The sequence below is a fragment of the Dermacentor albipictus genome, chromosome 9 (genome assembly GCF_038994185.2).
Source record: "Dermacentor albipictus isolate Rhodes 1998 colony chromosome 9, USDA_Dalb.pri_finalv2, whole genome shotgun sequence".
Taxonomy (NCBI): domain Eukaryota; kingdom Metazoa; phylum Arthropoda; class Arachnida; order Ixodida; family Ixodidae; genus Dermacentor; species Dermacentor albipictus.
Window position 1 is genome coordinate 32,892,677 of NC_091829.1, and position 27,903 is coordinate 32,920,579.

General features: G+C 52.8%; 1 protein-coding gene across 1 annotated transcript in view; it reads right to left on the bottom strand.

The window, feature by feature from the left end:
- The window catches only part of Ephrin (ephrin), a 304,448-nt gene extending 278,393 nt beyond the window's left edge, over positions 1 to 26,055 (bottom strand). Inside the window, exon 1 of the mRNA XM_065445223.1 lies at positions 24,916 to 26,055. Coding sequence (XP_065301295.1) covers positions 24,916 to 25,022 — 107 coding nt within the window. The 5' untranslated portion in view covers positions 25,023 to 26,055. The remainder of the gene's footprint in view (positions 1 to 24,915) is intronic.
- Positions 26,056 to 27,903: the final 1,848 nt, after the last annotated feature.

Genomic DNA, 27,903 nt, shown 5'->3' on the forward strand with positions numbered 1-27,903 from the left:
TCGGCACACACCGAAGCCTACAGCTGCCTGTCCCTCTCGAGCGAGACAGCCTGCCTCGACAGCGCCGCTCAAAGCTTGCGTCTTTCAGGGAACATACGATGAAGGCGCTTATTTATCGATTTCGGGAGCGGGGTCCGAAGAGAGGGGGGACAAGGCTACGGCCGCCTTATAGCAGGGCTCGCGCCATTTCCTGTTTCTGGCTTGTACAAACGCATATAACTTCGCTCAACCGCCAGCCCGCCCGCCCGCCCACCTACCCTTCTCAGCGGCAGTTCCTTCCCGGCCCGGTGTGTGCCACGTCTTGGGTCCGCGAAGAATTTTTCCCGAGCCCGCCGCCGCGGCACAGCTGGGCGTAGAGTTGTTGGGCGCGAACGAAAGCGCTCCTATTTCCTTGTCCCCACGTCGCACCCGCACGAGAAGCGACCGACCCCGCCGCGGCTCTTCGCATTTGCAAAGGACTCGCTCGCTTTTACCCATCGCCCTCCTCCGCCCTTCTGCGTCCATATTTTCCTTCTTCCTTTGATCGTCCTGCTCCCCGGGTCCTGAGAATCTTTTGTGACGCACCGCCTCCCCCAACCCCCCGCACCCAAGCCAAGGGTCCCCCGCTCCTAGGTATAGGAAGACTGGCGAGGAGCTCGGTCGCATAGAAGCCGTTTGACACGTGGATCGGACAGGCGGGATATAAGCCGTAGAATTACGGCGCGCCATTCCGCTTGAGAAGAGGCGCAGAGCAGTGGCGATGGCTCGCTAAAAGAATGCTACCGAGGAGCAATTCGTTACTGTCTTCAGCGGAAACCGCGCTCGCTGAAGAAAGCGCTAGCACTTCAGCGAACGCTGCTTAAACTACGCTGGTATGGCTACTCGAGCTTCGTTGGAAAGGCGCCCGTGAAATATAAGTGCATCACACGGCCGATAAAATAGGACCGCGATACTCAGACAGTCTACCTTTTTATCCCCGCGACGTCGCAGCGAGAGAAATCGAAGCTCGGCTGACCCCGCTACCTGCAGTCCCGAGACTTCGACAGAGCGCGCGCTCTCCTACACGACCAAGCCAGGTTACTCCGCAAAGCCGGGAGTGGGCGTGGGTGAGTGGGCGAGGGGGGGGGGGGGGGGGCTCGCCCACTCACACACGCAGCACCCAACACAGCAGCCGGGAATCCTGCTTCCAGACCGCGAGAATTCGGCTCCATGCCCCGTCTACATACAGACAGACACACACACGTACACGCACCCCAAATCCTCCATACACCTCGGCCACCACCACCAAACGGTGCCCGCCGCGCCCTCCCAGGAACTCGTCAGAAGGAGCGAGGCATTGTGTTCGGCCGAGCGGGCTGCAGCGCACGCAGGCCGTTCTCGCATCCCACCGGGAACAGCAGCAGAGCGCGCTCCCATCACCGCCGGCGGCGTCGGCAGCAGCAGCAGAAGCGCGACCAACGACGTCGTCTCGCACCCCCCTCCCGGGTTATTGTTGCCGCCTCAGAGTTCTTCACGCTCGCCCCTCGCGCCGGCGTTTGCTCGCTGCTACTACTCTGGGAAGCGGGACGCCCACCGCTTCCCTTGCGTCTGTGTAATTTACGTCCGCCCGGCAATGACGTTAACCTCGTGACCGCCCCCACCTTAACGTCAGCGACAGCGGCCAGAGAATGCCTGGGGGCCTAGAGATCGCCCCCCCCCCCCACCTCTACCCCAACCCCCATTCCACTCCTCCCCCTTTTCCACTAGCACTCCATAACCTCCTGCGCGCCGAACAGTGCGAAGAATGAAGGGGAATGGAGGGGCGATGCAGCAGCGGCAGCTCCTCGGAGCGCCCAAGCTGACTTGGCAGCGCGGGCCCTTGAGAACCGCCTGTGCGGCGCTTCAGCGTCTTTGCCGCTACGCGCGCAGAGAGAGAGAGAGAGAGAGAGAGAGAAAAGCGAGGAAAAGGCGTGCCAACTGGAAACGGTCGCAAGGCCAATTCGCTTCAACTGGAACACGATGATTTCCTTCGCACTCGTTTGTTTTCTTTTTCTTTCTTTCTTTGTTTTTGTTTTCTTGTTTTTTTTGCCTCTTCTTCTTCTTCTCTATTTCTTCCTTCGCCGAAACGACCTCCAGACATCTTCTCTGAGACATGATATATAACCACGTAGCAAACAGAAGTATTGTACCGTTTCCACGGATCCTTTACCGGCCATAGGGTCTCTTGTTACAAATGTACTGCTCCTGATTGCGGCAGTGTTATTCATTCCGACGCAGCGACCGTACGGCCAATGTTAGCCAGTCTTTCTTGTGGCACCTTAACTACCGTATTTCCTGGAATATAGTCACCACCTTAACATACGGGCACGGCTCCTCTTGACTGGCCCTCTATGGTGGAGACTTACGAGCCTGAAAAAATGTGTAAATGAACGTCCACTAATGTATCACATGTCTCAAATCTGAACACACTTTGCCGCAAAGATCATCACGGACATCAAAGAATCACAAAAAAGGTGGTGGGGGGGTAGGAGAGGAGGTGTATATACATATAAATATGGGAGTGTCCAACTTTAAGACTGGAAAAACTTGTAAGCTGCAGAGGTCATTCCTGGGCCGTTATTATTGCCTACTAAATTCAACTTCGCCAGCACCCCCCCCCAAAAAAAAAAACAATTACGAAGAAATACACTCGGCAAAGTGCGCTACTGTTCCAAACTCGCATCCGTCAAGGAAAAATAACGGCCGCCGCCTACGTGGCAAACTGGCGCACTCTTAAACTGCTAAACCGGGAAGTACTGCAGGAACTGAGAACAGGCTAGCCAGCTACCAAGCAACACTAAGAGTTTCCAGCACTCTTAACTCAATGAAGTAGGGGGAAAAAAGGGGGCAAAGGGGGGCGGAAGGAAACGTGCTGCACAGCCTAGGCAGGCGAGAGCAAACATAGCCGAACAGACACAGGAAACACAAGACACCGAAGAGACAACGAGCCCGAAAACAAAGCAACGGACGCCGATATGAGTGGGAGACGGTCAGAGAGGAGGAGGAGGAGGTGACCAAGGGCCCTTTTTGACAAATTCTCGGCGCCCCAGGGTTTGCTGGGGGGTACGGTGGGTGGGGGGGGGGTGGCAGGGGGGGGGCGAGGCTAGCGCCCATCCACACACACAACTCGGGTCGAGCGATAGCGGCGGGCCCCCCGCTCCTCTTTCCTTTTTACGGCCACTCGTAAATTTGGGTCGGTGCCGTCAACAAAAGGCGCCACTGGCTGTTTCATATCTCGCGCCGCAGCAGCAAACCCCCCCGCGCTCTCTCCTCTCTCCCTGACGCGCGAGCACACTCGTCCCTCGGATGTGTCGCCGCTCCTCCGCCCGTTCGGTGCGTTTGCGAGTGGCTGCGCGCGCGAAGCCGCACCCTGCCGCCGACCAGCGTCATCCGCCGCCGTCCTCGCTGGCTGAGACGAGGCACCCGTTCCTCGCCGAGGCCAGACGTCAGTGGCATGCGCCTCACCCGAGCACACAACTTGAACAAGGGAGAGAGAGATAGCGTGTGTGCTTGTTTATGTGCATGTATGTTTGTTTACTCGTACATGCGGTATGTGTGTGTGTGTGTAGATGTTGTTGCTTCTGTTGTGTGTGTGTGTGTGTGTGTGTGTGTGTGTGTGTGTGTGTGTGTGTGTGTGTGTGTGTGTGTGTGTGTGTGTGTGTGTGTGTGTGTTTGTGCTCGTGCGTGCGCGCGCGGGCGCGCGCACTTGTTCGAAGTAGTAAAGGCAAGGCGCAGAAGACAAGCAGGACTTAGGAAAAAGAACACAAACGACAAGACCAGCGCCGGTCTTGTCGTTTGTGTTCTTCTTCCTAAGTCCTGCTTGTCTTCTGCGCCTTGCCTTTACTACTTCAAGCATGAACCAACTAGCCCAAGCAAGAGTTTTACTTGCACTTGTTCACGGGTCAGTGTCTACTTCCGTGCACATTCTTTGCGTTATATTTGCGTGCAGTCTCTTCAGTTTTGTTGTTCTTGTCCGCTTGCAATGGCGCAGGCAGCGTTCGAAAGACAAACCGGTACTTATTAATAAAACGCCGCGGGTCATCGCCGTCTAATATCTTTTACGGCAGAGCAACCGGACGACGGGGGAGCTGGCGGGGACATCCGAGCCACTGGCGAGCGGTGCGGGGTGTTGTAAAGAAGCCCGGACAGGCGTCGGGGTCGCGGAGTGATGACGCCGAGGAGGGGGCGGGGGAGTAGAACACGTAAAAGATGAGGGGGGGGGGGAGAAGAGTCCCGGTACAACAAGCGGCATCCGCAAAGAGGCGAGCTTCTCGGAACGCGTCTCCTATTTTTAAACTCGAGGCAACAACGCTCGGTTTCCGCTCGCACGACGCCGCTAGTAGTTTAACGATGCGAGCTTTCCGGATGCATGTGATGTCCGTTATTCCAGAAACTAGTCGAATAAATCCTCATAAGGTATCCCCCTCAGGAATGCCACGATTTCTGCGGACTCGTGCAGGGCGCAACAGCGAAGCAGGCATGAAAAAAAAAAAAAAGAGAGAGAGAAATCTGCCTCCGTTCCACCCTGTGAAATTGTATGTACAGTGAAACTGTTGCCGAAGTTAGACAAGCACATACATCCTCATTCTCCTAGGGCCTCCGCCAAGCGCAGGTGCCCTACTGAACTAAATGAATTTCTCAAAATAAATTGCTTTGGAGAATTCGTAAAGTACGACTTACACACAAGCTGAAGACATGATATATCCGGACTGTAATTCGAGTATACGCGAAAACATAATTCCGTTACGCGGAAACTCAAAGACAAAGCCCTTTTCCAGCTGCCGCTTGAGGTCTGTAAGTAGCCGCGGCCGCTAGGTGGAGGTACGATTTTTGGACAGTGTTTGCATAATGTCGATCACGGTCGCAGCACACGCTGTGCGACAGATGCAACGGGCACAGCGCCCATGCTTCAAGGACAGGGACATTGCTTTCACATGTACGTCACGCGCGCACGCAAATGTGCTGAAGTGCAGCGTACATCCTCATTCTCCTAGGCCCTCCGCCAAGCGCAAGTGCCTTATTGAAGTAAGTCAATTTCTCAAGGTAAATTGCGTCAGAAAATTCGTAAAGGACGACTTACACACAAGCTGCAGGCATGATAGCTTCGGATTGTGATCCGAATATACGAGAATGACGGCATCGTCACGTGATGATATCGCCCGACGAAGTAATCTGACGATTCCATGTGATGTCTCTTGGAAAATCAGCACACTGTGAGCTTCCCGCTTCTTTTCACTGTCTCCGGGATCGGCGCACATTTTTGTGTGAGCACCCCGCACGTGGGCACAAAGATCCCGACCAATTAGAGGCAAACAGCTTCGCCGTAAAACAGGAATTGGCTACTGGCACTAAGCGAAGCACGAAAACGAAGACGAATAAGAGCTGCAATACGCGGCCTCAAAACACAAATAACGCCTTGTTTTGTGCTTTCCCAGTTGCGCCTCCAACGTTAGCTCTGGATAGTGGATTTCAAGGAGAACACAGCAGAACGCAACCACCGAAAGAGCTGTTAACAGTCGCAAATTCTATAGTGCGCGCAATTATTTATTTTCGTTCTGAAGACAGGTAACTTTAGGGGGACTGACGTTACCGTATGGATTAGTGAGCAGACACGAGTATGGTATATATTCTAGTTGACAATAAGAGGAAGAAACGGTGTCTGGGAGGTCATGCTGTGGGTGGAGGAGATAACCGCTTCTCTTACTGTCAGCTCAACAGAATGCGTACCAACGGAGGGAAAGCGCAGTTTGGGGTGGTAGAGAATAAGATGCACACAGAAGACCATGAAATTCGCACAAATAAGATGAAGGCAGCTGAAGCGAGGTAAGGGTGCAACTTAACATCGCTGAGAGAGCCCTTCGTCCTGCGATGCGCACGAATTATGATAACGATTACGACGATGATTCTTAATAAGCGGCGCTCTTAAAACAACCAAGAAACCTCGAAGCTTCCACCAAACACGCTTCTCCGTTTAGCTGCCGCGTACGTTAAGACACCTCCGCCGTAACCAAAGGCACCGACCGAGATTGCCGCCGTTTCTCGACAGAGCGATGTATAGAAAGCGCGACACATCTGCTGCAACATTCATTTCACACGAAGCACGCACACACGGCGAAGGCAACGCGCACCTATCTCAACGCCGGACTCCAGGCCGTCTCTTCGAATTGAGTGAGACGAACGGCGTGGCTTCTGAGCGGCGCGATAACATCGCGTCGGACCCGGCCCGTCGCATACATAAGCGCATACTTAAGCACAAACTCGACGGCAGCGCGCACCGGGTGCCTATATACTTCCCCACTAAAGCTACAGGACTTTGCCGCGTTAGATGTATACACGTCCCGGGAAGCAGGATACGCGGGCGAGCGAGCCACGCAAGAAAGTGTAACAAGCGAAAAATCGTCGTCATCGAAAGAACAACAGCAACAACGAGAAAGATGCGGCAAAACGGGAGAGACGCACAATAAATCCCGAAATGGAGACGGCATATAGGCGCGCGAGTAATGCGAGAACAACCGAACTCGGCGAGGGAACGGGAACCGCCGGGATACGAAGAGAAAAAAAAAAAATGGCGGACGGGCAGAATAGAGACGTTTGACTCGGCGCCACAGCGGAGGGGACGGCAGAGGCAGCGAGAGTGTGCGGAGAGGGAGGAGAGATAACGTCCCATCGGCATCGAGAATGCGACTCACGAATCGGCGCGGAGGCCGGACGACGACTGCGAGGAGCCGTCGCATCAGGCATTAAGACGCGCGTAAACCGAAAGCCTTACTACTTCGGGCCGGGGGACAAGTTCGATGCAGCGCAGTCGAGGCGCTGCAGCCGGTCAGCGGAGACCGAATTGAATTCTGGGGTTTTGCGTGCCACACCGCCATCATAAGCCATCGCAGCAGAGGGCGACGAGGGCACTGTTGCGGTTCTTGAGGGCGACAGAACTGGACAGGCGACAACCTGAACAGATGTTGATAGTGCTACAAGTGTCAGTGTGCTGTGCGATGACAGTGTTCGGTGACAGTGACCGATTGTGATTGTGTGTCTATGCTCCTTCCTTTCCTTATCTTTACTTTGTTTCCACTTTACCTCCCCCTCCCCTCTCTCCCCAGCGTAGGGTAGCCAACCGGATTTTTTTTCACTGGTTAACCTCCCTGCCTTTCCCCTTTCCCTCTCTCTCTCTCTCTCTTGCGTGCCACAAAAAAACCCCGCGATTTGATTAAGTAGCACGCCGTAACGGGGGACCCCGGATTAACTTTGACCACCGAGGGCATCTTTAACGTGCCCCCTTTGCAAGGGACACGGGCGTTCTTGCTTTTCGCCCTCATCGAAATGCGTCGCCGCTGCCGGGATTTGATCCCGCGACCTCGTGGTTAGCAGCGCAGCACCATAGCCGCTAAGCAACCGCGGCGGGGAGTGGAGACCGATGCACTCTAAAAACAGTTTGCACCCTTTGGGGTGTATATTTGTCCCACAACAATAATCGTCATCCGCCTTGCTTGCGTTTCCTTTCTTGAAAACTCGGCGTTCGCTACTCTCCTGTCGAGAATGCTGCGTCACACTGATAACGCGCATGCCGTTCGTGACCGGGAAGTACCGGACTCGAAGCGTTGAAGAAAGGAAACGCGGGCAAGACAGATGACGATTATCGTTGTGGGATAAATATACACCCCAGAGGGTGCAAACTGTTTTTAGAGTGTGGTAAAGGGAGGGTGTAGGAAAGGTGCGCGTCTGTAAGAGCCCGCACGTGGTCGATTGATGCGTGTTGAGAGACTTGTCGGGAAGGGGGGGGGGGGGATACTTGAGACGGGTGTTACGTACCGTAAGTACTACTGTAAGTAGCTATAACCTTATGCGGTATGTCGTGTATGTGCACTTTAGGTTCGTATACTAGTCTGCGAAAGTGCGAACTTCTCTATGTGTTCTCGTACAATCGGTATCATCGAAGGCACCAACTTTACACCATGCCAATAAAGAAAAGGAAAAAAAAAATGGGCAGCAGTCAAATTGAGCATACTGCTAACTATAATATTAGTTCTCTCAGCCGCCAGTAAGCCTTCTAGCTGAATATGTAATGTCACGAACGTAGAGGTCTACGTGCTTTGTTATAGGTAGCCAGAATCCTAAGCAGCGTATCAAGTTGCGAGACTATTCTGGACCAGGGCAGTAACGCACCTTTCGGGATAATCTTACATTCCGCCATGTTGGCGTTTTGAGACAATCGGAGAGGACACATCAGCACTGCGAGCCAATCAGAGCTGCCAAGATGGCGCGAATTCGGCAATGCGGCGGAGTCTGACGGTGCTCAGACCGAATAGGGATTCCTCCGTGGCAGCGTTTTATGCTGTTATGGTTTAACGTGACAACGGTGGTTCGTATGGCGTTCGACATTCCGTTTGCCGAAATCTCGCCGCGGCAACGGCCCGGCATTTCTGCCAAGTCGCGGCAGTCAGAACGGGGCACTACATCGTTGCGCGCAGGCCTGCTTCCATCGCGCCTTCACGTATTCCGCGGCACTGCACGCTCACGAAAAGTAGTCCGGCTCCTCGTTCCGCAGTTATGCAAACGCGAGAAGGGAAGGGAAGAGGAGAGAGAGAGACAGAGAGAGAGAGAGAGAGAGAGAGAAGGGGAAGTAGCCAGAAAACAGGCATTCAGAGACGCCCTCGCCGTCAACGCCGTTTGCCCATTTCTTCGGCCTTTTACGTCCCGTTTTATTCCCCCTTCGCGGATAACGCGCCGCCGCGCGCATTTTGATGCAGGGGTCGCCCAGGGAGGTCATACAGCTCAGGAGGCCCAGCGTCGATGCGAATGCAGGAAACGTCAAGGAAGCACGCTACACCGAACGACCGTCAGAGAAAAGGAAAGGAGACGCGGGAAGGCATCGAGCGAAAGCGAGATCCAACTCGCGCGAAGGTCGGGCGTGCTTTTTACGCGGCGTTTGCTTCCTAACGGTCGCTTCAGGAGGACAGAATAGCGCTTTGCTTCCGAGATTGCATTTGTCATGCGAGGATCGCAACTGTACGAACTGAAATTGGCCCACTAAAAGAAGCACGTCGATAAGCAACCGAGACTCGTCATGAAAGAAACGCTAGTTTATGGTTCAGGCAAGTACGCCCCGTTTTACAAGAGAGAGAGAGAGAGCAAATGATAGCGAGATAAAATCATCTGGCCTGAGGCGCTGAAATTAAGTAAACTGGAAGTAATTACCATGATTTTCTGCACATTTGTGTCCACATTCTCCTATAGCTATCTCTTGTTATCCTGTACTGCACCAGAGAACGCCGTCACATCCAGGTACATCGACGGTGGCGGCGGTAGTGTGCATGGAACTACAGGCGGGTTCAGCCTGGCGATCGAGGCCGGCAACTGCTCCGCCTGAGCATCTCTTTCCCTGTCACTGGGGTATTCAGCGTCTATCGAACAATTCCGTGTGTCTTATAAATGCGAGAAGGCGTGGAACTTCCTCGGGGGCATCGACCAGCGCGATAGGCGTATCGATTCAAGGCCAGGCGTTGCCCCGACCGAAAGAAAACATAAAGTGCGAAGCAAGACGCCGCGGCCCCATACGGGGTTCCATTAACACCGCCCCAAAGAAGTATCACTGCTACGGAACTGCCCGATACGTCGCCTGCTTCCCAAACAGCCATTGGGAGACAGAATCCAGACCCCACGCGACGCGGTAGATCCGAGCCTCGGTTGCCGGGCAGCGACGGTCTCCTGCCTCGCGTGGAAGACGTGACAAGGTGACGGACGTCGGCCACCACCGTTTAGCAAAAGCCCCGCCATTTTCCCCTCTGGCCCCATCTTCGCTATCTCAACTCCTCCCCCTTCTCCCATACCTAGGGTGGCAGGCCTCAAGACAGTCTTCCACTCGTAGCGCGTACGGCTCGCATAAGCCCCGCGCTTTACTGGAAAGGGAGCATCACATTCTGCACACACTCACGCACACAACGAGCTACAGGACTGTTCTCCCTCGGTCGCGTCCCCAGAGAGGAAAAAAGATCTCACTCCCAGCTGATACGGAGCGAGGAAAGAAGGAGGCAGGCCCGAATGACGTGTCTATAACGCACCGACGGGACATAGCCGTATGTCGTCGTCGTCGTTTTGGCCGAAAAATGGCAAGTAAATAAAATCGAGGCAGCGTTCGCCCGCCCGCACGCTGCAACCGTCGTCCCAGTGTGCAACCCTCCACCGCTAAATCCCGCCAGGCGGCGCGCTCTGCCACCCGCTAGAAAGCGCAGGCCCCACTGACGTCGTCGCCCCATCCAGCCATCTGGAGAGCACCTCGGCAGCCGCAGCAGCAGAACAGACACGGTGATCCATTCTTGGGGAGGAAAGAGAGGCCACGCGTCTCAGCGTAGCACGGCCCACCGCCCTTGGAAACAGAGGAATGTTTTCACTAGGCGGGGAGGGCATGTGGCGACCGATTGTGAGGACGAATTGCCGTCTAAGGAGACGCCGCTCGGAGAGCGGGTATGCTCCGCGCAGTGGGTAAGCAGAGCAGGTCGTTGCTCCGCCACTTGCGATCGAGGAAGCGTTCGAGGGCCTGTCTCAACAGACCCCGGACGGAGGGACTCTGCGCTCTTTCTAAACAGATATTGAAGACACAAATGGCGGGCCATTCGACACACGCTGTAATCAGCGCTAATGGAAATTGACGGGGTGTCACGATTAGAGAGAGAGAGAGAAAGGTCTAGAGATTAACCACAGTAACTGTTCAGTTGGCGACTCTGCAGGGCTGGGGAAAGGATTGAAAAGATACGCAGAAGAGAAGAAAGATATGAAGATAATCTGGCCGGACACGCAGGAAGAAGGCAACTGACAATGGTTACAGAACTGCCTTTTAAATCAGTTCCAATGCTTACAAAAACGCTCTACTGCTTTTAGAGTTACTCGAGCTTAACGTCATCCCCTTACGACAAACAGTTCCTAGACCCCTGGTGTCGGCAAGTTCAGTGGCAAAACATCATACGTGCAGCAGGCCAATGATATTGGCGGCTCCATGAACGTCAGGGCAACGCCATCAGTCTCTGCACGAACGAGGCGTGTGTGATTGTGAGGAGGAAGAGGCGCTCGCCGCGCTAAGTACGCAGTTGCTGGGGGAGTAGAAGCCGCAGCGCCCCTCCCTCCCCACTTTCCTCCCTTTCGCTTGCGAGAGTGAGCCGCGATCGTCAGTTACCCTTGCTCCCGGTCTCGATGTGCGCAATTGCTGCCGGAGCACGACGCCGACCCTCCCGTCCTCTCACGTCCTCTCGCGCGACGCAACACGACGCGTTTGCTCTCCGCTTGCCTCCCTCGCGTGTGCCAGGTTGAGCTGCGATTCTCGCTTGCTTTCACTCACACATACAGCATACGGAGCGCGGCCACGGTGTTATCGCCCTTGGACTTTATACGGAACATCACGACGACGGCGACGGCAAAAATACGTCTGGTGTGTCCATATAACTGCAATCGCAGTAAAACTCAACAGCATTTCCTAGAAGAAGACGGTGGTGATGGTGTCCTACAATATAGAGCAAACCCGCTGTGGCGGATAGGTCAAGAATCGGCTCGTAGCCGAATAGCAGGATCACGAGCGAACGAACGACCGACATATTTATGTATTTGTTTGTTTGCAAAACATTGCAGGTCCATCTCGGCCGGCAGAAGCACGTTGGGTAAGCGTATACGTGGCAGAACAATAAAAAAAAATATGCTGATGCTTTTTTACTAGCTATGAAAGAGGAGATCCGCTTTTGGTTTGGCCACTCTTCGCTAAACAAGCGAGGCACTTTCCAACGTTTTGCGAACCGAAGCAAGATAGATCGTGTCAAAAGGATAAAAAAAAAAAGAAAGAAGAAACCAGAAAGCAAGACAAACGAACAGCACAAAACAAAAGCCGCCCGGTCGCGACAGCGCACAACCGGCTTTTGGCCGGCCCCTGCTCGCTCGTCGCGCTCTGCCCTGGCCAGCCGACACGTCATCGATACGTCACCGTGTCGTCACTCGTTCTCCGGCCGGAGGACCACTATACCGCTGCCGCCGACCCAGAACAGGCTCGGCGACAGGGCCCCAGCTAGGAAAAAAGGAAATTAAAGAACCGAACCGAGAGAATACGACGGCCGTGCAACAACAAGAGAAATGGCGGCGAGTGGACCGAAAAGCCCAATGGCGAAAGCACGCACCCCGCCTCTCTTCATCCCATACCTCAACCACTGCCCCCTTTCCCCTCTTCATTCCTTTCAGACACCTTCTCTGCCGTCCACAAAACCGTGCAGCACTTAGAAGCATGGCTTGGTCAACCACCCACATGAAGCTGGACTCTCTCTGCACATGCAGAATTGCGCATCTAGTATATCGAGATTAGACTCACCTAGTACTATATTGGGCGAAGAAGCAATGGAATTAGCCAGGCGATGTAACGTGCAGAGCAGGTAAGCGGTGATACAATAGAGTAACATAACGAGGCCAGCGGATGGGATGCACAGTAGAGAATGGCTGAACATTACACTGTAAGAAAAATATGTGCACCTTTTGGGGCTTATCTTGTCGCCAGACAGCAGTCGTAATCTATGTCGCTTGAATTTTCATTATGAACGGCGTGCGCAGATTGTTAAAAATTATGGGCACGCCGTAGTGGAGGACTCCGGAAATTTCGACCACCTCGGGTTCTTTAACGTGCACGTAAATCTAAGTACACGGGCGTTTCCGCATTTCGCCCCCATCGAAATGCGACCGCTGTGGCCGGGATTCGATCCCGCGATCTTGTGCTCAGCAGCCCAACACCATAGCCACTGAGCAACCACGGCGGGTGTGCGCAGATGGTTAAAGAAAGCAAATACACGCAAGGATGACAATAACAATGATATCGGGCTGCTGTTATGGAATGATTCCTTCTGTTATCCAGTCGATCCTAACGATGACGTAGGCGCAGCGGTGATCGAACCACTGACGAAACGCGGAATGGAATTGGAATCGAATCGTTACGATATTCCAGCACTGTTTTATTTCCGCGTATATCTTTAAAGCTGTCTGCACAGAACATTCATGCTATTGTGCACACGCTGCAAACTAGAATGCCTTAATGGTCCATGGTCAGTGTAGACACGATGAAACGTTTTTTGCTGAGTCAATATAGGTGTGGTAAGACGAGTACAGCGCCAAGTTAGCATATAGCACAATGCGTTAGCGTGTCTCCAATGTTGAGTAATTGTTTCAATAGACTGTTTCACTTTATCGCGTGCAAAGAGAGTCTGCGTACCATATAGTGTTTCGGTGACTTAGAGCGAATAAAAATTGGATAGTCAATAAATATCCTACAGAGATAAACGTCTCCAAGAAAGATGTCTGCGAGAGTACGACTTTCTGTAGACCGGCGAGAACGTAATTCTTGTACGGACTGGCCACTCAGGGGTCCCGGCGATCGCACAGTAGCTTATCGCGGTCGGCCAATCAACGAATTTTATACCAATCTCAAACCATTTCTGAAGGGTGAAATGCTGTGGTTATCGGTCTCTGACACTGGATATACCTTTCTTAGTTGAGACATATTTTGAAATTTTGATATTGAAATGTATGCTGTTTTGTTTTTAACGCTTCTTGTGCTCATATTATGTTTTAAATGTTAGTCACTGGTTTATCCTACTGTATGTCTTGTGAAGGGGGTCCGAACCTCTGTCAAGTGAATTCACTTTCACTTTTTAGTTCGGACTTTCCCCCATTCAATATGGAAATAAATTCAATTCAATTCAACACAGGGAGCTCAACGAGGCGCACGTTCGGTTTGCTACCCTGCACTGGGGGAGGGGGATATAGAGACGAAAAAAAAAAACGAGCGAGTGGGAGCTAACAAAGCGACCGTTGCGAATACACGTCAAGACGCGAAACCAAGTCTATAAACCCCTTAAAGACATTTCCGTTGAAAGTTTACGTCTTCTCGAAACAGAGTGAAGTTGATCACTGAAACGAAGACGAAACCTACAAGAACGCCGACAGTGATTCGTCGACGGGCGTTGCTCGATAGTTTTGCGCAACGCTGCACGCGTCTCGTGAGAGGGCCAGCATCAGACGTCGGTAGCAAGGCAGAAGACAACGGAGAAGCGAAGGTGAGTCCGAGACGGGCCAAGTGCTTCAACAGCGGCGCAAGATCCCCCCCCCCCCCCCGCCACCACCACTATGACGGGGGAAGCAGAGCAAGGGGGGAAGGAGAGGGGGGAGGGGTGGCTCGACGCGCCTATCGGGGCGGCGGCAGCAGCAAGTCGACAAGCGCCGCGCAGTTGCAACGACCACGACGACGCCACGACGGCCATGTAAATGCAACGGAGAAACGCGTCCCCGGCAGGGGCTACCACGCCGGGGCTAGGGGCGAACGGGAGAGGAGGAATGACCAATGGGCGCACCCTCGCCGCGTTTTCTCGTTTCGAAAGGAGCGCCCCCTCCTCTTCGCCGTCCACAACACCAACCACCTCCTGCCGCCGCGCAGAACTCCGCGCAAGGTCTTTGCACCCGCGAGCAGGCAGCAGAAAAGGCCACTCAAACCCGCCAGAGACGAAGTGGGGGTGCCGGAGGAGGGAAGGAGGTGTGCGCGTGTAAGATGCTTGTATAAGACGAAGCATCATCCGTGCGGCGCCTTCCTTCCGCACCGCCGCACCGCGGTGGTGGTGGCGGTGGACGGCACACGCAAACCCTCGCGCTCCTCCTTCTCCGAGCAGCCGCGAAGAACAGACAACGCGGAAAGCCATAAAACAATCCACCGACGACCAGTCGAACGGCTATCCAATCCAATCCGAGGGAGGGAGGCGAGCAAGTGTCAAGACGGGAGGCCGACGCCACGGCTTCACTTTATTTTCAATATGATTTACTTCCACCCCGCGTGGCCTCTGCAAGTTGCATCGACAGAGCGAACGCCGCGGACGCGGTGGCGCGTCCGACAAAGCGCGAAAGAGGATGGAGTTTGTGTTCCGAAATTTTTGTTGGAAAGAAGAACGCGAATTTCTCAATATTTCTGAGTAAGGAAGTCTCGTTTCTTTTTTTTTAAGTAATAATAATAATCTTTATTACATCCAGTCATGTCGCAGTTACAAATCCAGCCCGCATAAGCAACATTGCTTGTGTGCGAGGCTGGGCAGTCAGCGGAATGTAGACTAAAATACGCGCAATGAAACATTTCCAGTCGGAAATTCAAGATTGAATGTCTATGAAATCGTGATGTAAATGACTAACTGTCGTGGAGAGCGCGAGCGCCTATTGTGGCTGCATGCGTGGCTGCGACAGGTAACACTTCAGTCGCCAAAGCTACAATGCAGCTTAGACCACCAGAGCACTTCACTTGACCTGAACACCAATTTGATTCGTTCCGTGATTATTGAGAGAGGGAGGGACGCTCATTCCACACCTTCGATGGAACACGGATACCCATGTTGCTCTCGATAACATATTCGAGCCCACTCCACCGTAATTTCAGAAAGATCGTCGTCGATTCTGATTTGAGTTCGTGCTCCTTTATCTTCCCATTGCTCGTTCCATTGTACTCAGCTTCTTGTCTTCTTCGTGTCAACTGGTAGACCCTATCCGGCGTAGGAAGCGCTGCACGTAACAAGGCTGGCATTTTCATCTTTCGTTAAATTAATTCTCTCTCCGTTTCGCTTTAACATGTTTTTCGTTGCCTACCAATGTGAACAAGTTCGACGTTAAGCACGCCGAAAAACTCTAACATTCGTGTTCACATCGTGTTCGCAGACTTTTCTTTTTTTTTCCAACCCAACCGACCTACTTCGGGAACCTGCAAGAAGGGTTCACCGCGTTTCTCAACGCACAGGGTCAAAGCTGGCCGCGCTCGAGCTGTTCCCTCAGCAGTCGCTCCGTAGGGTCATCACAGCTGGCCGACCCGTCGGGCTCGTCAACCCCGATCGCTCGGGCCTGCGATGACGTCAGGCCCCAACGAACTCACGCTGTCCCGGGGCAGCAGCAGAGGAGACGACGGGGCAGGCAGGCAGGCAGCCAAACCGATCGAGTCAACGGAAAGCGATCCGGAGTCGGGCACTGCATATAAAAGCGGTCATGACGACTGCCTCGTCACACTCCTTCCGGCGCACGATGCCTCCCCGTGCGCAAACGCGCAGGACGATGCGAAGCACACGAGCCCCGGCCTCGCGACGGGCCATGCCGTCACGACGTCGTTGGCCTTTCTCATTCGCGACAACACAAACGCGCGCGACTGTCGCTGCCCCCCCCCCCTCTCTCCCCTTCTCACGAGGTGTCAGGACGTCCGGCCGGCTGGACGTGCCAATGTCGTCCCCGATACACGGCCGTCGTAACGGAGCGTGACAGCACCGGAGGCGATGCTTGGGCTTCGGGCGAAAACGAACAAGCAAAAACCGAGGAACAGGCCCACGAAGCGAGGCCGAATGCGTGGCGACTGCGGGCGAATGTGACGCAGAAAGAGACGAGACGGCGGGACCCAGAGATGCTCTCCCCGCAGAGACATCGACGATCCGGTCAGTGGGGGCCAAGCTGCGCGCGATGGTGGCACTTGTTTGGTGACCTGATCAAAGGGACCCGACGTGACGTAACCACTTTGTGGGAGGCTGCGTGTGAGCCGCGCCGTTTAAAAGTGCGTGTGCTTGCGTCAGAGGTGGAATTTGACAACGTTCGGGGACTTAGAAGACCGGTGCCAGTGAGTAACCGCCCACAGAGGCATTATTGAAGAGATAGACACACAGAGAGAGAAACACGAGGTCATATCCCGATGCGAATACTACGTCGTACAAGTGCAAGTACTACGTACAAGTGCGGCAGATCCTTCGCGTTTAAGGTAACGGCGCTTGAGTGACGAGTTTTTCGAAAGGAGCCAAGACACGAAGAAAGCTGCAAGGTCCAGATGAAACGCACGCGCGCCATCTCAATAAAATAAAATAAAGGAGGAAGAAGCTGGTGTGCCTTCACTTGCCTATCTCTTACGCATTCCAGCATCAACCGCCCAAGCCGCGTCTCTAACCATTGCGAAAAGTACACACGGACGCCCTCACCCCCTTCATAGGTTTGTTCCCGAGTCAGGAATCTAACCCCATTTAAGAAACAGCACTTTAAGCCATGGCGTCCGAGATCGAAAGGCGTGCGCGATATCTCGCGCTACCGATCTCAGAGGCTGTGTTTACACGAAGGACATTCATCAAGGTGCCACATGAGGGACAGACAAGAAAAGCTTCAAAAGCAAGTAGACGCGGCGACCGAAAAATCAAAAGAAGAAAGAAGAAAAGGATTAGAGGCCCTTCTTCTGTCCATCACGTTATTCCAACTAGACGCCCCCTCCCGTCCTCACACAAGGGGAGGGTGTTCTCGCCACTATCATTCTCTGGGCTGCCACTGCGGAAAACACTTCGCTTTCAAGCAACAACGGCCAAATACACACAGCTTCGAAGCTCCAAAAACAAGCACCGACTGCAGCAGCGATTACTATTTTTTTTTTTAATAAGAAAGACTACGGTGCTTCTCTATCTCCTACGCGATCCAACGCGATGTCCTCACCCCGGGTCCTCCAACCCTGACGACCGGCACACAGACGCCGCGCTACACGGTACACAGACGCTCCCTCGCTCAAGCAGACGCGCGCGCGCGCGCGTCGGATATGGGCGCCATATTTCTTGCTTGCCTTAGCATATCGGCCGCTAGATCGACCGACACCCACCCACCCACCCACCTCCTGCCTGGCCGCCTAAACCGCCCCACCTTCCGCGCTCGGCTCCGTCCTACCCCCTCCACGCCGCCGCCGCCACTCCCCGTGAAAAGAAGCCTCGCTTCCTTCGTCTCGCGTCTTCTTAGCCGCGTCGTTCAACCAGACGCGCCGGCGGCGGAAATATGCGGGCGGCCCCGCTTTGATCTCGCACGCACACACGCACACGGGCTCCGCGAAGACGAGGGGACGGACGGTCCCCCCGAAACTCCGCGCACGTGCTGCGCGCTCAAACCGGTGTGCGTGCGCGCAGCACAAAGTGAGCCCCAGCCAGCGAGCGTCGGCAACGGACAGGATGAAGTGAGAGAGAGGAAAGAGAGAAGAGACTTTTAACGCCGCCTAATTAGGAGCGCGCCGCCGTCCGCATTCCCCACGACGCCAAACGACATAGCGCCTCTCACACCTCGAGGGAAAAAAAGTTATACCAACAACAACAACAACAACAAAAACTACGCGGACGAGAACCAAGCCACGCCCGAAGCCGCCTTGATGCCACTATATTACAGCATGCACCTGAGGGCCAACGCGATGTGCAGTGTAAGCCGATTTGCGCAGAGCGATGCCTCGCGCTCGGGCCTTGATTCGACGAAAGCGCGTCGAGTCCTACATCACGGGGAAGGGAGGAGGGGGGACGCAGGTGCCCCGCATTGTGTAAAGTGCGTTACGCGCAGGCTCACGAAAACTCGCCGTTGGCTATGCGCGAGCAGCTTGGTTTCGGGTTCAACCGGACGGACGGAGTGGTTTAGCGTACCGTTTAATACGATACGGCTGAAATTAGACCTTTAGCTACGCACACTTCCGATTTAAAAAAAAAAAAAAGCCCTGATCTCTCTCAGTCGCCCAAGACACGGCAGATGCTGCACCTTGTATCAACCGCCCACAGAAATGTTCCGCAGGAGTAACACTAATTATTAGTCTCAATTCCGTCTATTGCTTAGTATTTGATTATCAAAGTGGCCATTGCCTCGGCGCTGAGCCCAGCTTTTGCAACTCGAAAAGCATTTGCGTTTTGGACGACGACAGTGTCGATCCCGTGGACGGGTCGAGATGCAATTCACTTTCCAGAAAGCAGATCGCACGAATAACAGAAGTCATCCGAGTTGCAAACCCCAGTTCGAAAACAGAGCAACGAGTCTGAAAGCTGAAAACCGCTTTCGGGTATAGACGTACGGTTAAGGCCTCTCGCTGCACGCGCTCTATACTTGGCAGCGCAGCACGTGCGTGTTCGTTTCCTTCCCACGGCTTTCTCATTTCGACGGAGATTAAAAGCAAGAAATACTGGCATCTTTAGAAAGACGTTAAGCTATACGACGTTCCTTGCAAACGAACTCTGTATAGCTTCGGGAACTAAGACACCACCGACTCAGTAGCAGCAATCGCAGCCAAGAAAAAAGGGACTCAGCGCGACGAATCGCCAAACGCAATAGCGACTTTTAGCGAATCGTTACCGTTAGTTACTTGCAGTTAGCATCACTCGTGCCGCCTGTCACTTTTTTGTATGTTAGCTAAGCCACACAATCTGGTCTACACAGCGCAGCTTTTTTTAGTACCCGAATAACCAGCAGATGAATGAAACGGCAACGCGGAACGCTAAACCTCTCTAATAAATCAGCGGCGATCTTACCGCGCTGAACAGCCACATGACAGAAAGTCCAAAGCTTTTCTCCGCGTCCACAAAACGGCGCTCTAAAACGCGTCCGTCCGAAGAAAACAGAGCAAAGTACCGACGCCAAACGTCGCGTAGCATGGGTTGTTTCAATTGAGGACAGTTTCGCACGCTGATAACTCGTTGTCCCGGGGCGGCGCGACGGAATACTGGGCCGAGCTCGGCTGCAATCAGTCCGCGATAAGATCTGTATATCGTACGGGTGTAGAGAGAGAGAGGGCCGCGAGCCTGAAAGGACACTGTTCTCTCTAATCAGCGCGCGGCTCGCTCTGTAATAGATTAATTACGCCGGCGATCGGTCACAGCGACCCGGAGAGCTTCGGTGTCCCCGCGTTCTCCGCTCGCGGAAAAGCGCGCAGTATAAATGTCGCAATAAGCTGCTGCCCTGCCCGCCGATAACGCTCCGCTCCTCTTAATTCGGTGCAGTGGGGGAGCGGAGAAACCGGCGTTGACCTTGCGCATTTCCAGTGCGTATCTGCCGGTTTGACCCCCAGAGCGAAAGACGCGGTTTCTTCAGCGACAGTTGAACGCAGCCCTTCTGGCAGTTTGAAGCTCCTTTGCTGCACGCTACAAGGACCGTTGCATGTTGAAAGTGTTGTGAAAACATGTCCGCACTGTCATTACTGCCAGTGCATGCGTGTGATTGTCCTCTGCTACTGCGCGAATGGCGTGTCGTTAATGGCTTTAGAGTCAATACATTTATTTCCGTTGTACTCAATTCAGTGGGACAAAGCTGCCACGCTGACACTTCAGTGCGCCAATGTTTATCTATTTATTTTTCTTTTCGGCGCCAACCCGTGTTTCATCTATCTGAGCTAGTTGATGCGTGACTATTCCGCCGTACTGCTTAGAACTAAGGACAACATGACAGCCGTGTGTGTAGACGCACACACAAAGACATAGACAAATAGACATAGACAAACATAGACGCACACACAAAGCGCCGATTTCCAGCTGGCTTTATTTCGCGAAGGCAGGGAATTGATAAGGTTCCATAAGATAGAAAAACGAGGAACAATCGTGATGAAACTGTGCACGAGGCAGTGACGAAAAATAGCAAGGCCACATGTGCTGGGATAGCCTTAATGTTCCCATCTAAGAATTCAATTTCCTTCCTTGATAGTGACATAGAAAGTGAGCTGACGCAGTTGTCACCCCTTTTAGCGATGTGGAATGCCTCAATGGCTTCTCTTTCTGTTTTGTAAGTTGGAAGTCCGCGCTTTGAGTGTGCGTCCACGTTTCTGTTCACGTCCTGTCTTCTTCGCGCAGTTTGAAATTTTGCAGTCGGTACCTTTCACACTTCCCGCCTACCACCTTCTCACAAACGCATTGCGCTACCAAAAGAAGAGAAAAGAACGAGCGCGACAAACAAGCAGTGACTTCACGTAACAGAAAGCTGCATTGCGTTTTTTCCGACCGTAGTTACAGATACTTATTTCGAAGCTACGACGAACTGCCTTATTCTCCAACATGGTTTTTTTTTCTTGTTCTTTTTCTCTCCGCGTCAACAACAACAGCAGCAGCAGCATCTCCGCCGCCGGCGGGCAGCGCGGACAACGCGCATAGTTGTTGGTCAGGGATGCAAAAGACCGGCGGATATTAAGCTTTCCATTTCTCTCCCTCCCCTCTCTCTCTCTCTCTCTCTCTGCTTGCAGCGCGCTCGCTAGTTGCAGTCTCGCTATGCGCGGAACTGCCGCGGTCACGCTGCATTGGCCCAAGCGTGTAAGAGGAAAGGCAGGGGGGTGTTGCAGCAGGGTTGCGGCTTGGCGTAGCAGCAGCAGCAATAACAGAAGGGGGCAGAAAGAGAGAGAGCAGAGAGCGCTAGAGAGCGTCCGATACGATTAGGCTAGCGCGTCCGCCGGGGCGCTTGCCCGTCTAATTACAACGGACAAGAAGCCGAAACGAAAAACGCGCGCGCGTCTCTTCCCCGCCATCTCTCTCCCTCTCTCTCCCCTTCTTTCTTTCACTGCCGAACCGGCAGGCAAGTCGGAAAGCCCGCAGGTCGCAGCCAGGAGAGGAGGAGGTCTCGAGGAGATAGATACTGAGGGGGGCAACAACAAGAACAAGGAGGAGGAGGCAGAAACAACAACAACACAACGAGCGTCCCGGCGCAACTCCCGAAGGGCGTGACGAGAGAGACTGACCCCTCCTGGACTCTGCGAGGAGCGAGCCTCTTCTTCTGGCGAGCGGAGGAGGCCCTCCGACTGACTTGCTTTGCTCGCCGGTGGCTTCGTTGGCCGCCGTGAAGCCGACGCTTGCGGTCTGGTTTTCGGGTCGACGGTTTTCGGACGGAACGAGTTGGCTCCGAGGCGCGAAGGGAACGTTCGCCGAGCAGTGGGAATTGCTACCGGGCATGTGAGCTTTTGCTTCCCCGAGCAATGAAGAAGGCGCGGGGAAAAGGGACGCGCGGAGGCAGAGACAGTAAAACGGGGTGGTGGGTGGATGAGGTGCGCCGCTCCTTGGCTCGTGTCATTGTCCTTCCTCCCCGAGCAACAATGCTTCAAGGATGCAACAACACCAAATCGCCTAAACCGGTGGCCACGTTTCGCTCGTAAGAGCGAAACTATTAATTAAACTGGCACTGACGACGAATGTTCTGCTCGCGCGAAAGTTGGCGAAAAATGTTTTTACGAGTTTCGCAATTAGACGACGATTCACTTATGCCGTCGTGTTGCACGAAAACTGGCCAACTGGCCTACCTTCCGCTACTGTGTGTATGTGTGCGTGCATGGATGTATGCATGCATGTATGCATGTCCCTGGCGGCGTTATCGATGCAACGATACGAATAACCAACTTGCGCGACTTCAGATGGTTAGAGTCTATCTACTACCCAGCTAAGTGAGGAAAATAGGAAATCGTGGAGAGCGAGAAAGGCACGGGAAAAGGGTCCTGGCAGGCACGAGGAGAGTTAGGGGGTTGCATGTAGGTTATGTGCTACGATTTCGTCATCCGCCAGGCACGAATTGCAGGCCAAGAAACCGAATGTTTCTAAGGCACACGCCGTCGCCACGGAGAGAACTGAGGCGTCGTAGCGTAAGCAGCGCCGAGGTCGCGGGATCGATATCCGGCCACAACCACAGGCGCGCTTGTCGACGAAAGTCTGACGCATTGCCTACTAACATTGTTTGTAGCGTCGGCGTTGACGCCTGGGGCTGCACGACCGAAGCCTTCGCTTGCAAATCGCCCGATCTCGCCAAGCTCGCCGGACCAGCAGCGCCATCTCTGGGAGCATTCGAGCGTCCGTGGAATCGTGCTTCCCAGCACGACAGTTGAAATTCTATAAGGATATATAGAGCTCAAACTATGTCTGAGAACGAAGATGCGTAGTCATGCCAGAAATATGCCGTTGCACGATTGAGTAGACGTCAACTCTGCGCGAACACCGAAAAAAAGAAGGGGGGGGGGGGGCGGTAGAACGAGTCTTCCACGGCGCTGGGTCATACGCCCGACACGATCAGCTCCTTCGCCGTATTGGAGTCAGTTCCATTCGACAAATACACAAGATAACCTAGAGGCCGTTGCAAGAGCGCGAAGACAATGGAGAAACATTTTATCACCCGTTGCTTCTCACGTGGAAGCCCTCAAGTGCCACTGTGTGAGCATCGATCGAAAACTGTCCCGCGAGGAACAGGAACTAAGAAGGCAGTGAGATTCGTTTCTGAAGCGACAACCATCCTCGCATGAAAAACACATCTCAAGCAGAGTAGAAGGCCGTGGAAGCGAATTGACCCGGATGACTCTCCTTTAGCTAGCCTGCATTCATGAACGGTAATGCTAATAGTTTGATAGACAGAAACGCAATCCAGCCGAATTGGGTTTTTGCAACTAACACAGCTAGAGGTAAGGTGCTGTTTGCGTTGGGGTTAAAAACTCTAGAATTCGCGTTGTTCTGCAATGTGGAAGTGCAAATTGTACCGGAAGCTAAAGCCAGACCTCACTCTGACTGAATCCGGAAGGCGTCGTCTTCCTCAGCCGCTATCGAAGTTTCCAACTATAGAACACGATCTCTCAATTTTGTTGAACTGGGAAGAAGAGAACGCTCTGCTTGATTTCTTCGTAAATGTCAGTCCAGGCATGGTGACAAGAAAACATGGCCACACTTCATCCGAAGATAGACAACATGGCGTTGTTTTTCACACTACTTCAACCGCGCAAGAAGACAAAGGTCACAGCGCTTGTCCCGTCCCGTGGCGTTGTTCCTCTTCGTGTCTTCTTTCCTTTCGTGCCGTTGAAAAATCCAGCTATACTTACTCGTCCAACTTTCCATTCTTTTGCTATTTTTCAATATCCATCCCAGTACTTTGACTCCCTTTCCCTCTTCCCCAGTACAGAGTAACATACTAGAGCGCTCTCGGTGAAATCGACCTCTCTGTCTTTCCTGTCAATAAAATCTAGCTATATATCTATCTCTCTCCTGTTGATAAATAAACAGAGTACAGAAGAAACCGGTCCGCTTCACCCTCGAATTTCGCAGCGGCTGAGTCACTTTAGCCGCTACCCAATAAAGTTATTTCCTCCTCCTCCTCCTGAGTCACTCCATACGCTTACAGAACACATTGTAGAAATTTGTTGCCTTTCAGTTTATGTTAGTGTACATTCTATTGAGATGCAATCGAATATCAAGCATGTTTTTTTTTTCCTTATTTTTCTACTAAGCACAGCGCGTTAGTCGTTTAAACCAACCCGAGTACGGGAACGGCCGCTTCAGTGGCCTGCGTACATGTGTTGTCAAAACGAACAGACATCGCAGAAGCGATACACTACAAGTTAGCAAGAAAGTTTCAAGTGGATCGCAGTAAGCGTTACGCGTTCGCTATGCTATGGGTACAAAACTTGGGGCACTTCTAGCAACAGTTATATCATATTTCCTCGAACAAAGCGAAGCACCATACGGACTCGAACGAAGTTCAACCGACGATAATTCCCGACCAGAACGTGGCGCGGTATTTGAATCCGACACGCAAAGAACAACGAGAACATCTAAGCGCATCCGTTGGAAGGTACGCACGTAAGCGGTCACTGAATGCGCATGCTCAAAGGAAGTTATGTGGCGTAGAGGCCATGCACTTCATGCGCGACATCCATATAGACTAGTTAAATTTTCAAGCACCTTCGGGAATACGGGATAACTATCACCCTTTTCTAGTGTTCAGAAGACGATGGAGAATCGAAGTGATGAACAAATGCCAAACACTTATCCTTGAGCAACCATTTCAATTTTTTTCAGTCATCACGGAAGCAACTACTTTCCTTCCAGGAGGAAAGTTTATTTAACAAGTCAGTTATAGTAAACGTAAACGCTTGTGGGCCCGAGCGAGTGACAATTCGATAGTTCGGCTACTGTTAGTCGTATCACCCATAACGATTCACAGACAAAAGGAAGGGATATATTATACGAGCGTCGAAAGCAGGGCACAGTCAATCTTTGCCATCTCGTGAAGTACGGTTGCATCTCTGCCATCCCGTCGGGAGCGCGTTAATAATGGGCTCTGGTGAAAGCTTCGGTGTCGAAATAAAAGGCGCAAACTGTACGAAAAAGAAAAAGAACTCACATTGGATTCGTGGCATTCCAGTAAATATCCGCCAGCCGTACGCAGGATACATCCACCGGTAGTGCTTCAATAATCGCCAACACGAAGAACAGCAGGATCCAAGGCATGGTGATGACGGTCCGAGGCGGACGCCGGTTCGGGTTGTGTCGCCCCCCCGAGTGCCGAGCTCTTCCGCTGGCGCCCGTTTCTCACAGAAGCCTCGAAATCCCGAAAAAAAAAATAAGATAAAATAATGTTGTCGGTGTGGAGTTTGCCAAAGTCGCGACGCGCAGATTTCTTCTTCGCACGGTGCAATGGCGCACAACACACTTCCAGGCCCACGGGTTGCTCGGGGAAACTTTTGAAAGAACAACGAAACGGAAAGTGACCGGGTTGTAAAACACACTTCGATTGCGGCTGTCACACGTACACTTTTCCTTTTTTTTTTCTAATCCTTCGCAGCGACTTTAAGGTAGGCAAGCGTCAGCCTGCAACGCACGACCACCGAGCGTAGGGTGCTGAGCGGTCGTGCCTTGTATCGCAAGCCATAGCGGCTACTGGAGTCAAACCTCGCTACCTCGCTCGAGGTGCGGCTGTGGGTGGATTCACTGATACTGCGTCGAAGGCATTCCTGGACTTTGCCGACCTACACAGTCCGCTTCTCAGCGTCCTAGCGTTGCAGCCGTCTGTTATAAACACAAGAACTCGGCTTCTCCTGTCGAAGTTTACGTCGCCGTCCCAAGTTGTTCTTCCAGCATCGGGTCCGGGATGAGTCGGGCTCTCTCCTCTTGAGTCGAGTCGTACGGCAGTCGTTCAAGAAAAGAAACGCAGGCTTTCCCGGAGAAGCAACAACAACAACAACACAGGACACCACGCGCACAAACACACACTCTCTCGGCTTGATGCTGCCCCCCCCTTCCTGTTTCCTTCTCTCGCGGTCGTTTTAACGCGCACCGTTTCGTCGATTCCCAAATTCGACACCAACTCAAACCCAACAGGTCACCGCGGGCGAACACTTGAAGAGACGACGGAGCGAAGAACGAAAGAAATGTAAAATGTATCCGGGGCGCCACTCGGGTGCGCAACGAAAAAAACAAGGGGCTACTTTTTGCGCGCCGCCGACTCCGAAATAACCGCCGGCTGCGGATCAGCTGCCGCTTGGGAGCCAACTGACGCCCGGTTCGGGAGCAGACGGACCGGTTCCGCTGCCGCCGCCAGGGGACGACCGCGCGCGGCGCGCTCTTGACCAATGGGAGCGGGCATACGGGAGCAGAAGACGGCGACGTCACGGAGACATGCACGCGGCATGCGACGACGTGGCGATACAAAAAACGCCAAACTGGAGAGATGAAGGTGCTGGGGAGGGGAAGAAGGAGAGGGAATAGTTGAGAAAGAGGAGGAGACGCGAAGTGAAAGAGGGAGAGAAGCGGCCGCTCTGCGCGAGCAACAGGAGGGTGGGGTGTCGTCCGAAACGGCGAATTTCTACCTGGCGAGAGATGTGTTGCGCGCCGGTTGTTCGCTTGTTCTTTTCGCTACCTCCCCTTCTTTTGTTTTTACGGGCGAGTGCGGGGACTTCTATTCGTTTCTTTTAGTGAGCCGATTTGTTTTCCAAAGGGCGCGTGTTTCTCCGCAGACTTCTCTCCGACTCCGCAACCACCGAGACGGGTTACTTTATTCTTGCCTCATGTGTTTCGCTCCTTCCTTTATTTCTTTCGGCTTGTTTCGTCTTTGAAAAGGCCCGGTTTGCTGGGTTTCGATTCTTTCGCGTCCAGAACGTCTGTTTCGCTGTTATCTCAAGCCCCTGCCCCAATACCTATTTCATCTCTTTTCATCTCTACACCGACGCATTCCTGCTTTCTTACATTTGTCCTTGTTTTTTTGTTCTTCTTGTTGGTCCTTTCTATCTTTGTCGCTCTCTCTCTCTCTCTGGTGCTTAGTGTTGCGGTACCAATGGCGATGTGATGGTTGTTTTAAAAGCTCCACGGCACGTTGCAAACACAATACCCCCACGTTGGCGTCTGGTCCCCGAAACATATGGGCTGCGCATTTCAAAGCGCTTTTTTATCACGTTCTCTGTTCGCTTCATTCTCCCTTCGTTTGCCGCCTACTGTTCTTTCATACGGTTATTTTTTATTACCATTTATATTCATTTCTTGTTTCACTTCCGTCTACACAAAGAGCTACCACTGATAACGCATCGACGTTACAATTTTTTTTTTCCTTTTCGCTCTCTTTTTTCTCTTCTGTCCCACTCGTTTTTTCTTCCGCGCTATTACAATACGCGCCTGGGAGTTCGGCTCTGCTGCGACACATCGCAGCCAGAAAACGCATCGCTGAACGAAACCGCAAAAAGATAGCGCCCTCACCTGGAGTACCTAATTTCCGGTCCTCTTAGTCATACTCTCTTTTGTTTTCTTTCTGTCTTCATTCTGTCAGTGTTTCTTGTTTTGCACAGATTGGAAAAAAATATACCGCCAAAGCTAAAAAAGACGCTGCGATAACTACACCGTTTATTAACAAAAGGAACACGGCAAGCTTTTGTGTCGGTGTTTCACAATGCACGTGTACACCTGGTGTCACAGTATCTTAATCAATGAAGTATGCGTGCTGAAAACGTATCACTATGAAAAGGAATACGGAGCGTAGTTTTCAACGACGTTATCTTTACAAATGTGCGCACACCACGCTCAGCATGCTGTTTATAAGCAAGCGGCAAAGTGCCCACGTTCAGTGTGGATTTCACACAATGGCGGTTTGCCTCTGTTGCGTAAAGAAAATGGGAGATTCGATTCACGTTGTCCGCAGTGTACTAATAAATATAACCCGACACAAACAACAGAGATAGCGAAAAGATTTTCTTTATCGCTGTTTGTTCGTCGAAAAGCCGATTCTCGACGCCTTTGTGTGGGAGGTAAGTATTCTCAGCAGTGCCGCCTCACACTCTTATTCACCTAACCCCAAGATGCACAAACTCATATCTTCCATCCCTATGCAGTATTGTTAGACTAT